The sequence below is a fragment of the Dunckerocampus dactyliophorus genome, chromosome 10 (assembly GCF_027744805.1).
Source record: "Dunckerocampus dactyliophorus isolate RoL2022-P2 chromosome 10, RoL_Ddac_1.1, whole genome shotgun sequence".
Taxonomy (NCBI): domain Eukaryota; kingdom Metazoa; phylum Chordata; class Actinopteri; order Syngnathiformes; family Syngnathidae; genus Dunckerocampus; species Dunckerocampus dactyliophorus.
Window position 1 is genome coordinate 1700071 of NC_072828.1, and position 21697 is coordinate 1721767.

At 43.5% G+C, this 21697-nt stretch overlaps 2 protein-coding genes across 4 annotated transcripts in view; one reads left to right on the top strand and one right to left on the bottom strand.

The window, feature by feature from the left end:
• The window catches only part of shdb (Src homology 2 domain containing transforming protein D, b), a 41415-nt gene extending 30037 nt beyond the window's left edge, over positions 1 to 11378 (bottom strand). For both annotated transcript variants that reach the window (XM_054790298.1, XM_054790299.1), the window contains exons 1-3: positions 11062 to 11378; positions 7378 to 7751; positions 5773 to 5923 (exon numbers count right to left, since the gene is read on the bottom strand). In XM_054790298.1, coding sequence (XP_054646273.1) covers positions 5773 to 5923; positions 7378 to 7710 — 484 coding nt within the window. In that variant the 5' untranslated portion in view covers positions 7711 to 7751; positions 11062 to 11378. The remainder of the gene's footprint in view (positions 1 to 5772; positions 5924 to 7377; positions 7752 to 11061) is intronic.
• A 4113-nt stretch (positions 11379 to 15491) lies between these two features.
• The window catches only part of ankrd24 (ankyrin repeat domain 24), a 30206-nt gene continuing 24000 nt past the window's right edge, over positions 15492 to 21697 (top strand). For both annotated transcript variants that reach the window (XM_054789337.1, XM_054789336.1), the window contains exons 1-3: positions 15492 to 15607; positions 18407 to 18537; positions 21530 to 21618. In XM_054789337.1, coding sequence (XP_054645312.1) covers positions 15572 to 15607; positions 18407 to 18537; positions 21530 to 21618 — 256 coding nt within the window. In that variant the 5' untranslated portion in view covers positions 15492 to 15571. The remainder of the gene's footprint in view (positions 15608 to 18406; positions 18538 to 21529; positions 21619 to 21697) is intronic.

Below are 21697 nucleotides of genomic sequence, written 5' to 3' on the forward strand. Positions count from 1 at the left end.
TTTTATAAACCCTGTTTCCAAAGTGCTGCACAGACCAGTGAAACCACAAGTACACTAAGTCCCCCACTTACGGACACCCGACATGCGAACATTCGGAGATACGAACGCAAGCTGACTGGTCTTACTTTCATGTGTTTTGCCTTGTAGTAACTCCATATTTATACTGTACATGCTTGACCAGTCCCCTCCAATGAGCTCACCACTCATGGGAGGGGCCAAAGGGGTCGGGTGCAGAGTGAGCTGGGTGACAGCCGAAGGCGGGGACCTTGGCGGTCCAATCCTCAGCTACAGAAACTAGCTCTAGGGACATGGAATGTCACCTCTCTGGTAGGGAAAGAGCCTGAGCTGGTGCATGAGGTTGAGAAGTTCCGGCTAGATATAGTTGGACTCACCTCAACGCACAGCAAGGGCTCTGGAACCAGTCCTCTTGAGAGGGGTTGGACCTTGTTCCACTCTGGCGTTGCCAGCAGTGAGAGGCGACGGGCAGGGGTGGCAATTCTTGTTGCGCCCCGGCTTGTGGTCGGCATGTTGGAGTTTAACCCGGTGAACGAGAGGGTAGTTTCCCTCCGCCTTCGAGTGGGGGGACGGGTCCTGACTGTTGTTTGTGCTTATGCGCCAAACAGCAGTTCAGAATACCCACCTTTTTTGGAGTCTCTAGAGGAAGTACTGGAGAGTGCTCCTTCAGGAGATTCCCTTGTTCTGCTGGGGGACTTCAATGCTCACGCTGGCAGCGACAGTGAGACCTGGAGAGGCGTGATTGGGAGGAACGGCCCCCCTGATCTGAACCCGAGCGGTGCTTTGTTATTGGATTTCTGTGCTCGTCACAGATTGTCGATAACAAACACAATGTTCAAGCATAAGGGTGTCCACATGTGCACTTGGCACCAGGACACCCTAGGCCGCACTTCCATGATTGACTTTGTGGTCGTATCATCGGACTTGCGGCCATATGTTTTGGACACTCGGGTGAAGAGAGGGGCGGAGCTGTCAACTGATCACCACCTGGTGGTAAGTTGGCTCCGATGGTGGGGGAGGATGCCGGTCAGACCTGGCAGGCCCAAACGTATTGTGAGGGTCTGCTGGGAACGACTGGCAGAGTCCCCTGTCAGAAGGAGTTTCAACTCCCACCTCCGGGAGAGCTTCGACCATGTTCCGAGGGAGGTGGCGGACATTGAGTCTGAATGGGCCATGTTCCGTGCCTCTATTGTCGAGGCAGCTGATCGGAGCTGTGGCCGTAAGGTGGTTGGTGCCTGTCGTGGCAGTAATCCCAGAATCTATTGGTGGACACCAGTGGTGAGGGATGCCGTCAAGATGAAGAAGGAGTCCTATCGGGCCTTTTTGGTTCATGGGACTCCGGAAGCAGCTGACAGGTATCGGCAGGCCAAGCGGTCTGCGGCTCTGGCAGTCGCTGAGGCAAAAACTCGGACATGGGAGGAGTTCGGAGAAGCCATGGAGAACGACTTTCGGACGGCTTCGAAGAGATTCTGGACCACCATTCGGCGTCTCAGGAGGGGGAAGCAGTGCACAGTCAACACCGTGTATGGTGGGGATGGTGTGCTGCTGACCTCAACTCGGGATGTTGTGGATCGGTGGAAAGAATACTTCGAAGACCTCCTCAATCCCACCGACACGTCTTCCTATGAGGAAGCAGAGCCTGGGGACTCCACGGTGGGCTCTCCTATCTCTGGGGCTGAGGTTGCTGAGGTTGTCAAAAAGCTCCTCGGTGGCAGGGCCCCGGGGGTGGATGAGATCCGCCCGGAGTTCCTTAAGGCCATGGATGCTGTAGGCATGTCTTGGTTGACACGACTCTGCAGCATCGCGTGGACATCGGGGTCAGTGCCTCTGGATTGGCAGACCGGGGTGGTGGTTCCCCTTTTTAAGAAGGGGGACCGGAGGGTGTGTTCCAACTATCGTGGAATCACACTCCTCAGCCTCCCTGGTAAGGTCTATTCAGGGGTTCTGCAGAGGAGGATCCGCCGGATAGTTGAATCTCGGATTCAGGAGGAGCAGTGTGGTTTTCGTCCTGGTCGTGGAACTGTGGACCAGCTCTACACTCTCAGCAGGGTCCTTGAGGGTGCATGGGAGTTTGCCCAACCAGTCTACATGTGTTTTGTGGACTTGGAGAAGGCATTCGACCGTGTTCCTCGAGGAATTTTGTGGGGAGTACTCCGGGAGTATGGGGTATCGGACCAGCTAATTCAAGCTGTTCGTTCCCTGTATGACCGGTGTCAGAGTTTGGTTCGCATTGCCGGCAGTAAGTCGGACCCGTTTCCAGTGAAGGTTGGACTCCGCCAGGGCTGCCCTTTGTCACCAATTCTGTTCATTATTTTTATGGACAGAATTTCTCGGCGCAGCCAGGGCGTTGAGGGGTTCCGGTTTGGTGGCTGCAGGATTGAGTCTCTGCTTTTTGCAGATAATGTGGTCCTGCTGGCTTCATCAAGCCGTGAACTTCAACTTTCACTGGATCGGTTCCCAGCCGAGTGCGAAGCGGCCGGGATGAGAATCAGCACCTCCAAGTCCGAGTCCATGGTTCTCGCCCGGAAAAGGGTGGAATGCCATCTCCAGGTCGGGGATGAGATCCTGCCCCAAGTGGAGGAGTTTAGGTACCTTGGGGTCTTATTCACGAGTGAGGGAAGGATGGAACGCGAGATCGATAAGCGAATTGGTGCGGCGTCTGCAGTGATGCAGACTCTACATCGGTCTGTTGTGGTGAAGAGAGAGCTAAGCCAAAAGGCAAAGCTCTCAATTTACTGGTCGATCTACGTTCCTACCCTCACCTATGGTCATGAGCTTTGGGTAGTGACCGAAAGGACAAGATCGCGGGTACAAGCGGCCGAAATGAGTTTTCTCCGTAGGGTGGCTGGGCTCTCCCTTAGAGATAGGGTGAGAAGCACTGTCATACGGGAGAGACTCGGAGTAGAACCGCTGCTCCTCCGCATTGAGAGGAGCCAGATGAGGTGGCTTGGGCATCTGGTCAGGATGCCTCCCGGACGCCTCCCTGGGGAGGTGTTCAGGGCAAGTCCGACCGGTAAAAGGCCTCGGGGAAGACCCAGGACACGTTGGAGAGACTATGTTTCCCAACTGGCCTGGGAACGCCTCGGGATCCGCCGGGAGGAGCTGGACGAAGTGGCCGGGGAGAGGAAAATCTGGGCCTCCCTGCTTAGGCTGTTGCCCCCGCGACCCGATCTCGGATAAGCGGTAGAAGATGGATGGATGGATGGATGCTTGACCAGTAGAGGGCACTGTGACACTGCTAATGGGACCAACAGAGGAAGAGTTAGACGTGAGGGAGATACAGTGTAAAACTAAATGGAAAGCTAAATTGTACAACCCGGACAGAGCGTGTGATTAAAGTTTATGAAGAGTTAATAGGCCTGCTTAATTCTACACCACCCACAGAACACTACCTCTTTTAGAAGAGTCTAACCACCACCACCATTTGTCCTTTTTTTCAATAACTCCTCCTCCAACTCCTCCACAACGACGTATGCTCGACCACTCCTCTTCAAAGGTAAATAACATTTATCATTACGTATTATTATATCACTTTTATTATTGTTTTTTTCATTAATGATCCTGGTGTAATATTACTACTGCATCCAAACTCATATTTACATACATTCACATATACTGTATATGTATACACGTACATGTAGTACCTATATCATTGGTAATACTACCTTTTACCCTACTTAAGAACAATTTAACATAAGAACGGTCGTCTGGAACCAATAGTGTTCGTTAGTTGGGGACTTAGTGTACTCCGTGTAATACGTACAAGTCGAAAGCACAGCAGTAGCAACTAAAAGATCAAATAAAAACCAAGAAAGGCACAACAGGAAAATATTTAAAACAAGAAGTAAAAGCAATAAATCCAAGAAGAAGGTAAAAAATAAATAAGTAAATTCAATTAAAAAACTAAAATAAATAAAACCATTAAAACTAAAAAAAGAGTAGTTAAAAGCCAGAGAATAAAAGTGGCTTTTAAGACAAGACTTAAAGCTTTCAATTGTGGGGGCCGTTCTTACATGAGGGGGGAGAGTGTTCCACAGCTTGGGGCCAACTACAGCAAAGGCCCGGTCCCCCCTGGTCTTAGGCACCAGCAGGTGGGCTGGCCTTCGGACCTCAATGTGGCGCTGGAGTGTACGTTTGGATGAGGTCTGAGATGTAGAGGGGGGCCAGCCCCTCCAACGCCTTAACAACAAACAATACAATGCTTAAATCAATCCTAAAACACACAGGCCACCAGTGCAGGGAGGCCACCATTGGGGTCATATGCTCCCTCTTTTTGGGTCCCGTTAAAGCCGTGCTGCAGAGTTCTGGACTCCCTGGAAGCCAGAGAGTCATTTACGTCATTCATGGTTTATTCCAGAGTAAAGTGCATGACAGCAGTCCACATGTGACAAAATAAAAGCGTGCATGGCTTGTTCAAAATGTCGCAATGATATCGAATGGTAAATTGGCAAAAATGACGAGCGGATGTTCACAGTGCTAACGTTTGGGGCATTAAAAATGCACAAAATGGGAACACCTTAGACAGAAAAATGACCTGTGAAGAAAAACAGGCACAGCGGTTAAAGTTCAAGTATAAATTCATTGACGATGGAGTCCTGATGCGTTTGTGCGTACGTAGTAAGTGTATCTGCTCTCATGTCCGCTGGGCTTCCCTGTAGAAAAGCTGTGATAAAGCCCACTTCCAAGGCCAGACGAGGGCTGAGACAATGCTTGTCTAATCTCCCCAATGTCTCCATCCAGCTGCTACGAGAAAAATAGCTTTGAGATCTGCGATTGCGACCCATCTGCAATTACAGGCCAGAGGAACGGGGCGTGCATTTGTTCAATCCCGGCATTAACATCTGATTGGACCACCAATGAGGCAGCGCAAGAGGGGCAGGACAATCAGTTGCTAAAAGAGCGATTACACAGACAGCCAGACTCCCCCTCGGGGCTGAGGAGAGCCCTCAAGATGAAGGCAGATATCAGGGAGGGAGGAGGAGGGACGGAGAGGACTTTTTCACTAAATGGCTGAGACAGGAAGAGGCAGACAGAGATGTTACAGCAGAAGGAACAAATGGAAAACGGGAGATGCGAGTGAGATGATGCAGGAGGGAGGGAGGGATGGTTGGCGGTTGAAGACCCCGCAAGCACAGACTCGGACAAAAAGGAATCAGAGGTGCTCCTCAGTCTACGTACCGCTTCCATTCCTATAATGCTGAGTTTTACTGTACAGTAAGTCCTACCTGGCACGATAGCACTACATAGCGACAAGGCAGTCCTATACCGTCCCTACATTATGTCATTTAGACCTTCGTAAATTAGTTAAATTGCTACCATGCTAACAGTTAGCATTCTAGCACCGAGCAAGATAGCACTACGTGCCGAAAGTGTTCAATAGTCAATAGCGTCCCTACACTGTGCCATGTGTTTATTTGCGTGTACAAATGAGTAAATTAGCTAAAATGCTAACAGTTAGCATGATAGCTCCAAAAGTGCCAAGGCTGTCCTATAGTGAAGTGTCCCTACATCATGCCATATGTGTATGTGCATTTAGAAATGAGTAAATTAGCTCAAATGCTACCATGCTAACATTTAGCATGCTAGCACCAAAAGTTCCAAGGCTGTCCTATAGTGTCGCTACCCCAGGCCCTGTATTTGCATTGAGAAATGAGTAAATTAGCTAAAAGGCTAACATGATAACAATTAGCATGCTAGCACCAAAAATGTTCCAAGGCTGTCCTATAGTGTCCCTACATACTGCATCCCTTCACCAACCTGTTATGACTCTTTGGGCCTCATAAGGTTCCATGTAGCCGTTGTTCTCAGAGGTAACCGGTCTCACGTCCGGTTCTGGCCGATGGTCCGACCGAGCATCAAATGGGTCAGAATAATCTGTGTCCCCTGCCAGGGGAGCAGACGGCACCGCCTAAAAAAATGGACAGAAGACATTTCAGCATATAAAGACCAAGAAGTGTGCATCTGGAGACAAGACGCTACAGTAAACCGTGAGCAAACAAAGCGGCACATCCCCACTCGGACCTTTTATGCCAATATGGTCACACTTGTTTTGCAAACAATAAAAAGCAGTGCGGGTGCCACAAGTGGTGGCAGATGTTATATTTAACAGCAATAAAAATGCGTATGCTGCCAAAGAACAGGCATAATAGAGGCTGGGAGAAGAAAGCGTCCTGTTTGTGTGTGTGTGTGTTTTTGGATGCCAAAATGGAACTAATGCATTCATTGAGAGTCGTAATTCAGGAGGGATGTGATGGCCACAAAAGGTAGCCATATGGTTACACACACACACACACACACACACACACACACACACACACACACACACGCAAAATGGCAAAATGCTGGAATACGTCTCTTTGTCTCAGCTGTTCTCAGGCAACCTAAGCAAAGCTTACGGAATCACTGCACACAAAATGCAGCACAAGATCCTAACGTCCTGGCGTGGATTCCTCTTCTCTGTGGACGTCCAGCTTTATGTTTTGCTAATTAGAGTGCAGATCTGTAGGAACCATTGCAGTCCCTCGCTATGTCGCGCTTTCTCCAAAAATAAGGAATAAAAAACGGCTGTGGAGGAGGGAGCTGAGCGGAAAGGCAAAGCTCTCAATTTACAGGTCCATCTGTCCATTCCTACCCTCACCTGTGGTCATCAGCTTTGGGTCGGGACCGAAAGGACGAGATGGCGGGTACGAGCAGTGGAAATGAGTTTTCTCCGTAGGGTGGCTGGGCCCTCCCTTACGGTAGAGATAAGGTGAGAAGCACTGCCATCCGGGAGAGACTCGGGGTGGAAGCCTCTGCATTGAGAGGAACCAGATGAGGTGGATCGGGCATCTGGCCAGGAAGCCTCCCTTGGGAGGTGTTCAGGGTGCGTCTGACCGGTAGGGGGGCCTCGGGGAACATCCAGGACACATCGGATCAGAGAGACTTGGTCTCTCAGCTGGCCTGGGAAGGTCTCGGGACCCACCAGGAGGAGCTGGACGAGCTGCTGCCCCCGCGACCCCGCCTCGGATAAGCGGCAGAAGATGGATGGATAATCACACAATAAATGAAAATGACTTGACCATTTTTCCGGCCTCAATATATTGCCGTGTGCATGCGTGCATGCATTTGTGATTGACAGGAGGTTTCAACTCAAGGGATTGTCATGGCATCTAATTGGCAGACTGTTCAAGCCATCCATCATCATCTCATCCTTCCACGGGAGATAGACTAGAATGCACGACGGAGTGGGATCAATAAAGCTGCCGCGGCGACGTTAACGAGACAAGAGAGTGTTGGGGAAGTGCTTCCACCCGTTCCCTCCATCCCGCTCTCACACGCTTCATTCGCCATCCTCTGCAGAGAGAGACATGCTGAGGTTCTTACAGGTTCTTGCTGGTCATCTAAGGAGATGGCACTCAGCAGGATCTTGGTTCGGCCCAGGTCCTGCGAGTCCACTTTGATGAGTCTGTGTTTGGGAGATTTGACGTCTGCGCTGGAGGACTTCATGGGCGAGCCGTACACGGGGGTGGCAGGTTCCGACGTCGCGGATTCGGCCCTGGACCGGTTTTCCGCGTCCTCGTACGGATCTTCAAAGTCAAGTTCCCTCTGGAGGCGGTAGGCTTTTAGGATCTCGCTTTCCGTGTAGTCGGGCGTGGGAGGTTGCGGGGGAACCTTTCTGCTGCCGAAACTCAGGTAGTCTTTGAGCCACTTGGCCATCGCGCCTCTGCTTCCTTCCAGCCGCCGTGTGGTAGAAGAGACTGGAAGGGGAAGACAAGGACAGGTAGGTTATTTCAGGAGTGTGGGACAGCGAGCGCTCCCCTCAGAGAATATCGTTCGCTTGGGGCCTCACCTACTTCCTGATTTTCTGGAGCATACAAGTACTTTGTGGCGGTTTCTGCCTACCCGCTCTCTGGACGGACACTTTGAAACGCCCTTGGGTTATGGCACTCTGGCACCGGGGCTAGACGTTCATCATAGTGTTTGATAAGATTGGTCACAGTTGGGAATACGGGTACAATGAGTCCACAGAAATGCACCACATAGAACTCTACCGACTCTAAGGTGACAAGTAAAGCCTGGATCTGTCGAGTCTGTGTCGAGGCGCCAGCATAGGCTTGGCTGGCTCGATCTGGCTTTTAAGACACTAATCGACAATCAATTTCGCACAAACAACAGAATTTATGAACAATCAATTAACCGTAGCCATCTTGAATCACAACATTGAAAACTAGAAAAGCACTCAGAGCGCAGACCTTCGGCAAGCGCCATAGTTCCCCCCCATATTGTGATTTACACCATAAATATTAGCCCTACATGTATTTGATCTACGTATTTAGATTCCTTAACCATGAACACGTACCATGGAAGGGTTTGAATGACTTAAAGAATGCTAACAATGCTAACATGCTAACCTCAGCATGGTAACACCTAGCATAGAAACGGTAAGTGTCTGCTTCAGTTCATATTCATAAAAAACTAAAATAAAATGCTAGTATGCGCAAGTTAGCATGCTAGTAATACTAACACGCTAACGTTAGCGTGCTAACACCTAGCATAAGAGTGGTAAGTGTTTATATATGTGCCTACCAATGAAAATAGCAAAAAATGCTAGTATGCCAATGTTAGCAGGCTAGCAATGCTAACCTGCCAATGTTAGCATGATAGGGCAATGTACGCGGAAGGCTAAATGTCCCGAATAACTAACATAATAATGTCTACCTATGAAAATGGCTAAAAATGCTACTATGCTAACGGTAGTATGCTAGCAATGCTAACACCTAACATGATAGTGCTAAATCATTATACAAGTGTCTACTCATGAAAACGGCTAAAAATGCCACTATGCTAACATTAGCATGCTAGTAATGCTAACATGCCAATGTTTCTATTATCATGCTAACACCTTGCATGATAGCGGTAAGTGTTTATATATGTGTCTACCCATGAAAATAGCGAAAAATGCTAATATGCTAATGTTAACAGGCTAGCAATGCTAACCTGCCAATGTTAGTACTTGGAAGGCTAAATGTCCCGAATAAAAGCTGTGACCATTTTTTTTGTAGAGTTACATGCGCAAATGCTAAAAATTGTCCTATCTGGCAATGTTAAAGATCCTTTAAAAAATTCCTGGATCCAGACGGTGATCCGGATCACCCCCAAAACTTAATCAGTTCTTCCATATTTACGACAATTCCTGAAAATTTCGTCCAAATCCATTTCAAGTTCTTTTGAACACAAACAAACAATCAGAGAAATGCTGGCAAAAACATAACCTCCGCGATGCACTTTGCGCTGCGCTTGGCGGACGTAAACATCTGTCTTCATTTGCATTGCCTCTGCTTTCGGAGGTCCTCGCTCCGGCTGGAGGCGGGACAACTGGGCTGGTTGGCTGCCTGGTATGCTCAGTTGTTTCCCCGCCATCCAGCAGCCGGTTTCCACGGTGCCTTCTGCCAGCTCAAGACGCTCAGCCGCTGCCTTGCTGCTCCCTTCTTTGTGGGCTTTGTTGTACTCTCGTTAAAAGAGAGTAAGAAGTGTACCGTATGTACGTACGTACACGCACGTAACGTCCTGATTGTTTTCTGGTAGAAACAGTGTGGCAACCGGGAGGATGCCTGGTAGGTGCGTTGGTGGCATCGACGTTCAGTTCTCATGAGGAGTCGCCTATTCTACGTCAACCCCACATAAAATCCCATGAAATTCATTTTTAGAGAGAGCGATGTATTGCCATGTGCACGCGTGTCTGTTTTCCTCCAAACAGGCAGGAAGAGAGTTCACTCTGTGCATTGCCTTCAGCACCGTTTGTTCCCTGGAACAACGGCATAGAGTCTCTTTGTCTCGCTGGGTGGAGGCGGGGCCGCTAGCATACACATACACAGAGTGTGAAAATATGAAGAGAATATAACGTCACATACCTTTTATGTTCTCTCATTTTACTTTTCCTAAAAGTAATGTTGAAATCTCGTCTCTTTCTCGTCCACCCAATCTCTTGTTCTCGTCTCGTCTGGTGAAGCGAGTGTCAGGTGACACCCCCACTTTAGTAGCAATGACACTGTCCTCCAAGGGATGTTTGCACCTGTCCTTGGACTAAAAAAAAAAAAAAAAAAAAAAGGCACAGGCATGTTCCCAGCAAGTGTGAGGGGGGCCAGTACTTGGTGGGGGGGGGGCAAAAAATAAGTAATTACTAATGAATAAGGGGGGGCAGCGTCATGGGACCCAGAATTCCTGGCTGCACCCCTGCTGCTGCTGCGTGACACGAAAGAAGGAACCATAGAATCACCTTCATTCAGACCGAAACATACTGGACTTACTTTCTTACGTTCGGTTATTAGCTTAGCCGTCTGACTGTCACACGTGTACGGTTGGCTGTTAGCCACGTGGCTTGGCTGTCGTTTGACGTGATCCTCCAAAACTCACCGTCCCGTCAAATGTTGTTCTTCAAATGCCGCGTGAAAGCTTTCTGCCCCCCCCGCAAGACGGTTCTCGTGGCAGGTGTTGGCAGTTGGCTCCAAACGGCAGACGTGACTGGAAAACGGGAGGACCACGCTGCAATCGTGCTAGCCACGGCTGACCGGCGTTGAAAGGCAGTTATCGGCATATGCCGATCACGCCATTTTTTTTTTACGGAAATGGGCCGATATATAGTTCATAAGAGTTGAATTGAGCTGCTATCCAGCAACCTCCACGCTTTCCTTGATGAGAACCTTAAGTTCTTCCATGAGTAGCTAACTAAAGACAGCAGCGTAGTGTAATCATTTGTTCCCATGTGTGAGGTGTGTCGTACCGTAACAGAGCAGCCTGGCTTTCCATGCAGTGCAAAGGACACTTCAGGCCAGGCAGCAGCTGGCCTGAGACACTCCTTTTGTTTTGCTGTGTGAACTTTGCCCCAAGGCTGCACTTTGACAACATGAACAGGCTAAATCAGACAACATACAGAACTAATAATAATAGTAATAATAGATGCAATCTGCGACCAATCAACCTGTCAAAAGCCAACAGGTCTCAGCTTGTTTGCGTGTTAAAAATGATGTCACTATAAGGTCATATGCAAAGACGCGCACATGGACTCACCAGCAGCGGCAGCCTGCTCAGCCTCTCACACACTTTGCAGGCTTTATTCCGCCGTCCCGCATGTCGCCTGCCGAACAAATAAACGTCTTCCACGAGCTTCCACGCCTTTTATCTTCTTTTCAAACAGCAACGAGCGTGTGGGAGAATATCCAGCGGGGATCCTGAGAGTGGAGGAGGAGGAGGAGGAGAAGGTGAAGGTCCAAGCGACGAGTGGGAGTGTGTGTCGTGCGGCTTGCAGAAAGAGAGAAAGAAGTCACAGCGTTGAAAGGGGAGGTGCTACATTCCAGGAGGAATGTCCTCTTATCTTCCACAAAGCACTGGAGCGGTCATTCATTCAAATATCCGCAAACGCCAAGCACCTCCTCTACAAATGTCATGCGGAGATAGGAGGAAAGGAGGTGCATTATTTAGCCACGTGACATCACCACACAGATGATCTTCATCTCCGTCATCTTCAACACGCTTTGGCTTTGCTGCCGTTCCGATCACGGGCACAATCTAATGACATTAAAAAAACATTAGTGGTGGAAAAGCAAATAGGACACTTTTAGCCTCAGAATAAGACAGACAAGACAGGACGGCATTCTTGCAAAATTGTGACCTTTTTTTCTCGTTAGAATGCAACGTTTTTCTCTTCATATTGTGGCTTTATTCTCCAAGACAGAGTATTGGGCCACATGGAAAAAAAATAATTGTAGATTTCGAAAATAAAGGCGTAAATTTATGAGAAAAAAGGCGTAAATTTACAAGAAAAAAGTCATACATTTACGAGAAAAAAGTCGTACATTTACGAGAAAAAAGTCGTACATTTACAAGAAAAAGTCATACATTTACGAGAAAAAAGTCGTACATTTACGAGAAAAAAGTCGTACATTTACGAGAAAAAAGTCATACACTTACGAGAAAAAAGTTGTACATTTACGAGAAAAAAGTTGTACATTTACGAAAAAAAGTTGTACATTTACGAGAAAAAAGTTGTACATTTACAAGAAAAAGTCATACATTTACGAGAAAAAAGTCGTACATTTACGAGAAAAAAGTCGTACATTTACGAGAAAAAAGTCATACACTTACGAGAAAAAAGTTGTACATTTACGAGAAAAAAGTTGTACATTTACGAAAAAAAGTTGTACATTTACGAAAAAAAGTTGTACATTTACAAGAAAAAAGTCGTACATTTACGAGAAAAAAGTTGTACATTTACGAGAAAAAAGTTGTACATTTACGAAAAAAAGTTGTACATTTACGAAAAAAAGTTGTACATTTACAAGAAAAAAGTCGTACATTTACGAGAAAAAAGTCATACACTTACGAGAAAAAAGTCGTACATTTACGAGAAAAAAGTCATACACTTACGAGAAAAAAGTTGTACATTTACGAGAAAAAAGTTGTACATTTACGAAAAAAAGTTGTACATTTACGAAAAAAAGTTGTACATTTACAAGAAAAAAGTCGTACATTTACGAGAAAAAACTAGTTAATTTACGATCATAAAGTCATACATTTAGAATAAAAAAAAGTTGTACATTAAGAGTAAAAAACATCATACATTTCCAAGAAAGTTGATGATTATGAAAAAAAATGTATGAAAAAAAAGTTGTACATTAAGAGTAAAAAATAGTAAATTTACGAGAATAAAGTCATACACGTACGAGAAAAAAAGCTGTACATTTACGATAATAAAGTCATATATTTAGAATTTTTAAAAAAGTTGTACATTAAGAGTAAAAAAAGTCATACATTTCCGAGAATAAAGTTGTACGCTTATGAAAAAAAGCCGTAAATTTACGAGAAAAAAGTTTTACATTTATGAGTAAAAAAAAGGCGTACATGTGCCAGAATAGAGTCGTACATTCATGAGAAAAAAAACAAATTTATGGGAAAGAAGTTGTCAATTTACAAGTAAAAGTCATAAATTTACAAGAAAAAAGTTGTGCATTTCCGAGTAAAAAAGTTGTACATTTCTGAGAATAAAGTCATACGTTTAAGAAGAACGTTTTTCCCTGATGAAAGAGGGGAGTGTAATGTTTGTTTTGGTAGGTTCCATGTTTAAATAACCATACAACACAATATTCTGTGTGCCTTGGAAGATCAGTCCAAAAGGTCTAAAAATGGCCGCTACTGAAGGGGTCGTCTTTTGAAACATGGCTGGGCTGAATGAGTTAAAGGGCAAGATACATGTTTATTGGTTCTAGAACGTTGATGTTTGGTTTGATATATTTTTTACATTTTTGCAAATTGTGATTGCAGCAGAATAATGTGTTTATTTTGTCTTATTAGTTAATTGATGGTTTTGTGGGGTGTTTTTTCCCCCCAACAAAAGCAGGTAATGTTCAGTTGTCCATTCATTTGTCATTTGTATTTGTTTCTGCATCATTTTCTGCATGTAAAACTAGAAAGACTGTCTATCAAATGTGTTTTGTGTTAACATTTTTGGGTGTCTGGCACGGATGAATTGGATTTACATTATTTTCTATTGGAAGGTTTGCTTTGGTTAGAGTCCGTTTTGGTTTGAGTCGGACCTTCTGGAACGGATTGACGCTAACCAAGGCACCGCTGTACAAAAATAGAAAATTGAATGAGTTAACACGATACCCCCAACACTGACACAAACAATGCTGTTCATGCAGAATGTAAATTCTCAAGAGTGGGAATGGGTGCTTATTTTCCCCATCTTCACTCTGTTGGTAAATGGGTTTTTTTTTTTTTTGGGGGGGGGGGGTGTTCCCGTCCTCCTTTTGAGCAAGCAGGATGAAGTTTAATCAGCAGTGCAACCAGTCACCGTCCAACAATCCAAGACGTGGTAAAAGCACAGAAGCCTGCACGTCCTGATTGGAAAACGCATCCACTTCACGCTCCGCTCTCACAGATGCGCTGGTCTCCGTGCTCCGCCAGGACACGCTGGATGGCGTGCTACAGCCATTAAGGCCCTTTAAATGCTGCTTTTCTTTACGACTCTCATGAGCTCGCTTTCTCCCACAGGCGGGAAAGAGGGTGAGGTCATTGTACTGGAATCCCGACACACACACACACACACACACACACCCACACACACACCCCTCCACCATGCAAGATAGCCATCAACATCAAGACCTCTCACAGCTTCCTCCTCTTGCTCACTGCGTGTGTTGAAGGTTTTCCTGGCTCCTGCCTGGAGCCCAACCATTTGGAAGGAAATGTGAAGCCGCTGGGGGTTGGGGGGGAGTTTACGGTGGTAAATCCAGTGTTCTTCAGATCTCTGAAATCAATTATCAACAGAAACCTTCACCCCGGCATTAATAAAGAGAATCTATTGTCTATTTGATGTCGTTCTGAGCAGAAGATGATGTAAGACACCACGTGGGAACAAGATCAATATGTTATCTTGTGGGAATACGGTATCAATAAGATGATTAACATCTTGTCCACACAAGTGAAGCGGTTATCCACGTCTGCCAATCCGATCGACCTTTCTGTATGTTTGACTCCCCGGCTGTCGAGTTAAAGCTCTCCCGAACAAGAGCTGGAAAATGATGACGTGAGAGAACACAAGGAGAAAGGAGAAGTGCAGAATGGAAACTCGTGAGCTCATAGAGTGCGAGATAATCAGAACGGCAGGTATAACAATGAGGCTCGCATACAATGTAAACAGTGTGCAGCACGGGAGCCAACATTTTAATTGCATCACACAGAGTCAACAAGGCACCCTGCAATATTTCAGGAGAACGAATAAAGCGCCTTCATAATGAAGGGATAATTTTGTTTGTGATGTTTTCTTTCTCCCGCCTGCGTCCCCCGTGCCTCCCCAACAATTATTTGTATTCCTGAATGGGATCATTTTTATGTAAATGATTGGATTTGCCTCACATGCATTTACTGCCCTCCTCTGGTGGGCTTTGTGTATTGCACGTACACGTCAGTTAATTTGAACCGAAGCGAGAGAACTACATCCATTAATTTCATTCAATACAAAAATTACAGACTTAATTGTACTAAATAAACAAATCTTAACGTTAAACGAACTATATTCTGTGTATCTTCAAAGCCTTAAAACGCACCTTTTTCCCCATCGTTGTTTATTTCCGGGTTTAGCTCCTTCAGTGTTGCCATTGGTTGTCATTACCTAAATTACCAAAACGAGGAACTTGCTTTACTTACGTACTATTTTGTCAAAGTAAAAGTGATCAAGGGGAGGAAAAGGGGCTGTAAATTCTCCTCATTTGAGTCCCAATGTTTAAAAGCTGGACAGTTTTAAACGAGCCTACGTAGCGGTTCCTGTTTAGTGCTCAAAATTGCCATCAATCAAACGCCAAACCGGCTTTATGCACTTTGCTGATTGGTTTGTTTGTGATGTGGGCGGACCGAATGATACGAGCCATTAGACAGGTGCTGGTGGTACCTGAGCGTGGAGAGAGGCTGGTGGTGGAACATTAGGCACCAGTCCAGGCAGCTCCAGATTCAGATGAGTGTTTTTTTTAAATACATCATTTCTATATTCAATTCAAAACATTTTATGTCAAGATAGTGAACTATGAAGAGTCTGAAGGCAAAGTTTAAAAAGAATGAGGTAAGCGTTGCTTGCTGGTGTGATGCCTGAGTGGCCTTTGTAGCTTTTTTTCCACCTTAAAATGTTCAATAGTTGTGCGTTTAGTAGACATTTCATTTGGTTCTTGGGGAGTGTGTTTGAATGGGGTGTGGTGGGCATTCCGTATCATCGCAGCAGCATGACAGTATGTGGCCGGCCTCAAGACTGCTGCTATAGCAGATCCACGATGGCCATCAGAGCTCAGGTAGCATTCAATTATTCACACACACACACGCACACACACACGCACACACACAGACAAAAACCTTATACTGTGGACTACAGATGCATATCTTTTTTTTCCCAAACCGATACCAATAACTTGTTCCTGGACCAAATTAGGATTTGACCAAGTGTACCTGCTGATTAGTCCTACTGACATATGATGACATGACTACTACCACATCACTACTATCAGGAGAACCAGAGTATAGAGGGGGAGGAGCCACCCAGCAAGGTGCACTGTATTCGGGCACACGCGCCGACCGGCCGCTGTGACGCCACGGAGGTTTCTGGCAAACCTTTTGCTCTTTCCAAATGCCGTGGTGTCTGATAAGGTTTTTTGTGTGATCGATGGAGCATCCGGTGTCTTCCTCGGAGAGTGAATGTTTGTTTACAAGTGAGCTTAGAGGAAGTTACGACCGGCCCGCACAGTACAGGTAATCTCGCCTCAGTGGAGCGTTTTTTTAAATGATCGGTTATCTGAGCTAATTTTAATGTTATCAGATGTATCGGTATGATGTCATAATTCCGTCATATCGGCCCGATAATTATCGTACACCCCTAATGTTATTGATTTTACCAAGACATTATTTTGGCCATTTTTACGACGCAGTATTAGGGCCACATTGAAAACAAACATACAGTATATGCATTATGGGATTTCGAGAATAAATAAAATAAATAAAGTCATACATTTACAAGAAAAAAGTCGTAAATTTGCGAGAATAACGTTGTAAATTTACAAGAATGAAGTTGGAAATTTATGAAAAAAGTTGTAAATTTGTGAGGAAAAAAAGTGGTTAATTTATGAGAATAAAGTTGTAAATTTGCAAGACAAAAGTGGTAAATTTATGAGGGAAAAAAGTGGTAGATTTGCGAGAATAAAATCATATATTTACGAGAAAAAAGTGGTAAATTTATGACAAAGTCGTTAATTTATGAGGAGAAAGTGGTGAATTTACAAGAATAAAGTCGTACATTTACGAGAAAAAAAGTGGTAAATTTATGATAATAAAGTCATAAATTCATGAGGAGAAAGTGGTAAATTTACGAGAATACAGTCGTACATTTACAAGAATTGAGGTGTAAATTTACAAGAAAAGTTGTAAATTTGTGAGAAAAAAAGTGGTACATTGACAAGAATAAAGTCGTAAATTTACCAGGGCAAATTGGTAAATTTACGAAAATTAAGCCGTACAATTATGAGAAAAAAGTTGTATACTTACAAGAATAAAGTTGTAAATTTACAAGAATGAAGTTGTACATTTACGAGAAGTTGTAAATTTACAAGAATACAGTTGTAAATTAGCAAGAAAAAAAGTGGTAAAATTATGAGGAAAGAAAGTGGCACATTTACAAGAATAAAATTGTACATTTTTCGAGAAAAAAGTGGTAAATTTACGAGAATAAAGTGGTAAATTTACAAAAATAAAGCTGTACATTTACGAGAAAAAAGTTGTACATCTACGAGAAAAAGCTGTATACTTACGAGAATAAAGTTGTACATTTACAAGAATGAAGTTGTACATTTACGAGAAGTTGTAAATTTGCGAGAAAAAAGTGATAAAATTATGAGGAAAAAAAGTGGCACATTTACGAGAATAAAATCGTACATTTTTCGAGAAAAAAGTGGTAAATTTACGAAAATAAAGTGGTAAATTTATTAAAACAAAGTGGTAAATTTACAAGAAAAAAGTGGTAAATTTACCAGGACAAAGTGGTAAATCTATGAGAAAAAACATGGTAAATTTACAAAAATAAAGTGGTAAATTTACGAGGACAAGTGGTATGAAAACAAAGTCATAAATTTATGAGAATAAAGTCGTACACTTGCGAGAAAAAAAGTGGTAAATTTATGATAATAAAGACGTAAATTTCCGACAATAAAGTTGTACATTTGCGAGAAAAAAGTGGTAAATTGACGAGAATAAAGTGTTAATATTAGGAGAATAACGTAAGCAAAGGTAATATTATGATTTTTTCTTCATAAATTTCAGACTTTATTGTCGTAAATTTACGCCTTTCTTTCCTTGTAAATTTACAGCTTCATTCTCTAAATGTCAGATTATTTTAACGCTCCGCTGTAAAAAGCGGGGACTTATGTGACCGTTGGCCTTGGACAAATGTAATATTACGAGTTTGTTGCTCATACATTTACGGGAATGAAGTCGTAAACTCCTCCATCCTCAGCCTCGCTCACCTTTCTGCTTTCCACTGTTTTCGCTCACCTGCACGGTACGTTTCTTTTTTTAATCATCGGTTATCGGAGCTGTTTTTAATGTCGCATTTATCGGCATGACGTCACCATTCCCTCATGTCGTGCAGCCTTTGTTACTGCATGAACCATCTGGGAAGTTGAACGTGGGAGGAGGAGAGTAAAGGCAGTTACGTGTGTTTTAGTATGGATCCTCAGCAGCCGCTTTTTAGCCTGAGGAAGCGCTTTTTTACTCGTCCCAGCAGTAAGTATCCTGTCCGCAATACTGCAGGATTTTCTGTGTCCTCTTTGTTGCATTACATCGTGCGTGTGATAAGTGTGCTCTTTTGGTCGCATCCCTGAAGAGTCAGGACTGGAGCAAGAGTGACGACCGGCTCCTCCAGGCTGTGGAGCAGAACGAGGCTGACAAAGTGTCCGCCCTCATCCTCAAAAAAGGCCTGTGCCCCACCAAGCTGGATGCTGAGGGCAAGTCGGCGTAAGTGTGTCGCCTTCAATAAATTATGCCACAAGTGTGAAATATTTCACCTGGAATCAAATCTGTCAGCATATTAATTATCCATCAACTTTGCTGAAATATGTTACATATTGGTTGTAGTTATGTTCTACATTGTTCCATTTTTGAAAGCCAAGGGTAAATTCGTCAAAAAGACATTTACAGTTGATGGCGCCGGCCGTGACGAGCTAGCTCTCGCTGTTCAGCCTCATTTCCGGAAGTGACGTCATCACGTTGACGCCACTCAGCTGAAGCAGAGTAAACAAACGCTTGTGGAGGTCGATGGTGGCCTTGGTGGTGGCCTTGGTTCAGGATATTTTTCATCCAAATAGTAGTCATGCCAAAATTCTGCGTTGCTGCTGGATGTTTATACTATCCGAGTGATGCTGTAAGAGGAAGCTTTAATTCAGAAATGGACGATGCAAGTGCAGAGAACGAGAGCCAGAGGGACGCCCACTTCCAGTTCTGTTCTTTGCAGTAATCATTTCACTGATGACCGCTATGAAGGAACACCTTTACAAGAAGCATTTGGCTTGAAAGTACGCTACAAACGCATTTTGAAAAAGGACGCTATTCTGCCTGTACACAGGAAAAAAAAAGACAAGACGAACAACCACTAGAACAGAGTGCTTCATGTCTTGTTTACATAATGTCTCCTAACAGTATTCCATGATAGCGACAAGGCTGCAAAGCATTACACAGATTATATAAACATCTTTTCACACCGATACAGGCTATAAAGATCCCTTTACGCTCATTAGGAAGCCCATTTAAAACAACAATTGAAGGATAAGCAACTTTTACACTTATAGTACTATTTTGTGTTTTAAAGGCGACCAGTCTTCATCTCCATGTCTTAAGGCTTGCAGAACTTGCAGAACATGGACTATGTTCTGCAAGTTCTCTATTTCATCTCCAAATGTTTCTCCCTCCTCGAAAACTATTGACGCACGGCTCAAATCTTGGCTGTAATCACTGTAAACATCCTCTGTCTCGTACACCGCCATGGTTGCTTACCTGATGACGTCACTTCCGGAAAGGAGACGGAACAGCGAGAGCTAGCTCGTCACGGGTGGCGCCATCAACTGAAAACATCTTTAATGCCAATTTATGGTATGCTTTCAAAAACGGAACAATGTACAACATAATTCCAAACAACGTATCACATATTTAAGCAAAGTTGATGCATCATGTCAGTGTGTCTATCTGTACAAACCACCGTATGAGTCGCTGGCACCAGCGTTGTGTCAAATGTGGTTGGAAAACATGGCCGCCATCAGCTGACATACACTCCTGATCAAATTTTGAAGACCTGTTGAGAAATGTCAAGAATTTTTGCACTGTTGGATCTTAAGGAGGTTGTAAGTAGAGCTTCAAAATGCAAAAAGAAGAAATGGGAGTGAGAGAAAACAGAAGCATTAAAATGAAATAGGATGTTCGTCAGCTCATCAAAAATGTAAGACCATCACATGAGGGATGCCCCCTGCCACATCTCCACATAGCCGGCTGCCGTTTGACGCCCCCGCGCAACCTGAAGCTCCATTGTTCCATTGAAGGATCATGATGGTAGAAAACATCTCAGGTGGGATCTCCTTGTCATGCCAGTAACGTTGGAAGCCATCAGGACCGTCAAGGGAGAATAAAACTTTCTTCCACCTTTCAATGTCCCATGTTTGGTGCTCTCCTGCAAATTCCAAACCTGAAGGAGACCAGGCCTTTGAAGACCTTTTTTGTTCTTGAAACCCTTGTCTTGATATATTTGTATAATTGACACTTTTATTTACGTAAGTCCATCTATTCATCCACTTTCTATGCTGCTTGCCCTCACTTAGGTGGCGGGTTTTATTTAAGTCATTTCAAATTTTTTATTTTTACTATTTTTCCTATTTTTACTTAAGTCATTTTCATTTTTATTTATTTAGTTCTTTTTTTTACACATTTATTTAAGTCATTTACATTTTTTTAAATTTTCGTTATTATTTTTTACCTTTTATTTAAGTCCTTTTCATTTATTTTTTTCAATTTCTTACACTTATATTTATTGAAGGATTTTTTTTCCTATTTGTATTATTTTCCTTAAACTTTTATTTTATTGTTGTTTATTTTTTCACAATTTTATTTAAGTCTTTTTTATACTTTTTACACTTTTATTTGTTATTTTTATTTTTTTCTTATTTGTATTATTTTCTTTAATTTTTATTTATTTCTATAAATTTTTACACTTGTATTTAAGTCATTTAAATTTGTAGTTATTTTTAGTCTTTTTTAAAAACTTTTATTTAAGTCCTTTTCATTTATTTTTATACTTTTTACACTTTTAAGTCAATTTTATTTTTTCTTATTTGTATTATTTTCCTTACACTTTTGTAATTTGGGTTTATTTTTATTATTTTTACACGTTTATTTAAGTCATTTTCATTTTTTAGAATTGTTATTAATTTTTACCCTTTAATTAATAAAAAATTTTATTTACACTTATTTAAGTCCTTTTCATTTATTTTTAAATAAAAGTGTAAAAAGTCGTAAAAATAAATGAAAAGGACTTAAATAAAAGTTTTTTAAAAAGAAAAAGAAAATCAATAAAAAATGTAAATGACTTAAATAAAAGTGTGAAAATGTTATTGAAGTCGTTTTAATTGTGTATTTTTGTTATTGTTTTACACTTTTAAGTCATTTGTATTTTTCCTTATTTGTAATATTTTCTTTCCACTTTTATTTTAGTCATTTTATTCTTTTATTTTTGTTACTTTTTATTTTTGGTTCTTGAAACCTTGGCCTGACGGATATCGGTGACAAGCGTCATTTGGGCCGAGGGTGGTCCCGCGTCTTCAGGGATCCTGGTACGACTTTGAGGATGTGTGTGTTCCCTGTTCGCTAGTATGTATTCCAAAGCATTTTCACCACCAAAAAGGAGCACACCTTTTGGCGTAGTGAATCATGATGCGCATAATGCTGACGCAGCTCGGTCCGCTAGGTTCCATCTGTCTGCGTCTGGAGGGCGGATGGACTGTCTGGAGGTCATCATCTCTCACGGCGCAGACCTGAGTGTCACAGACGGCGCCGGTATGTCATTGTTCTGCTAAAACACGACAATGGTGATGTGTGATCCCGGCAGCCTTGAATCCCGAGGCTCCCGAGGCTC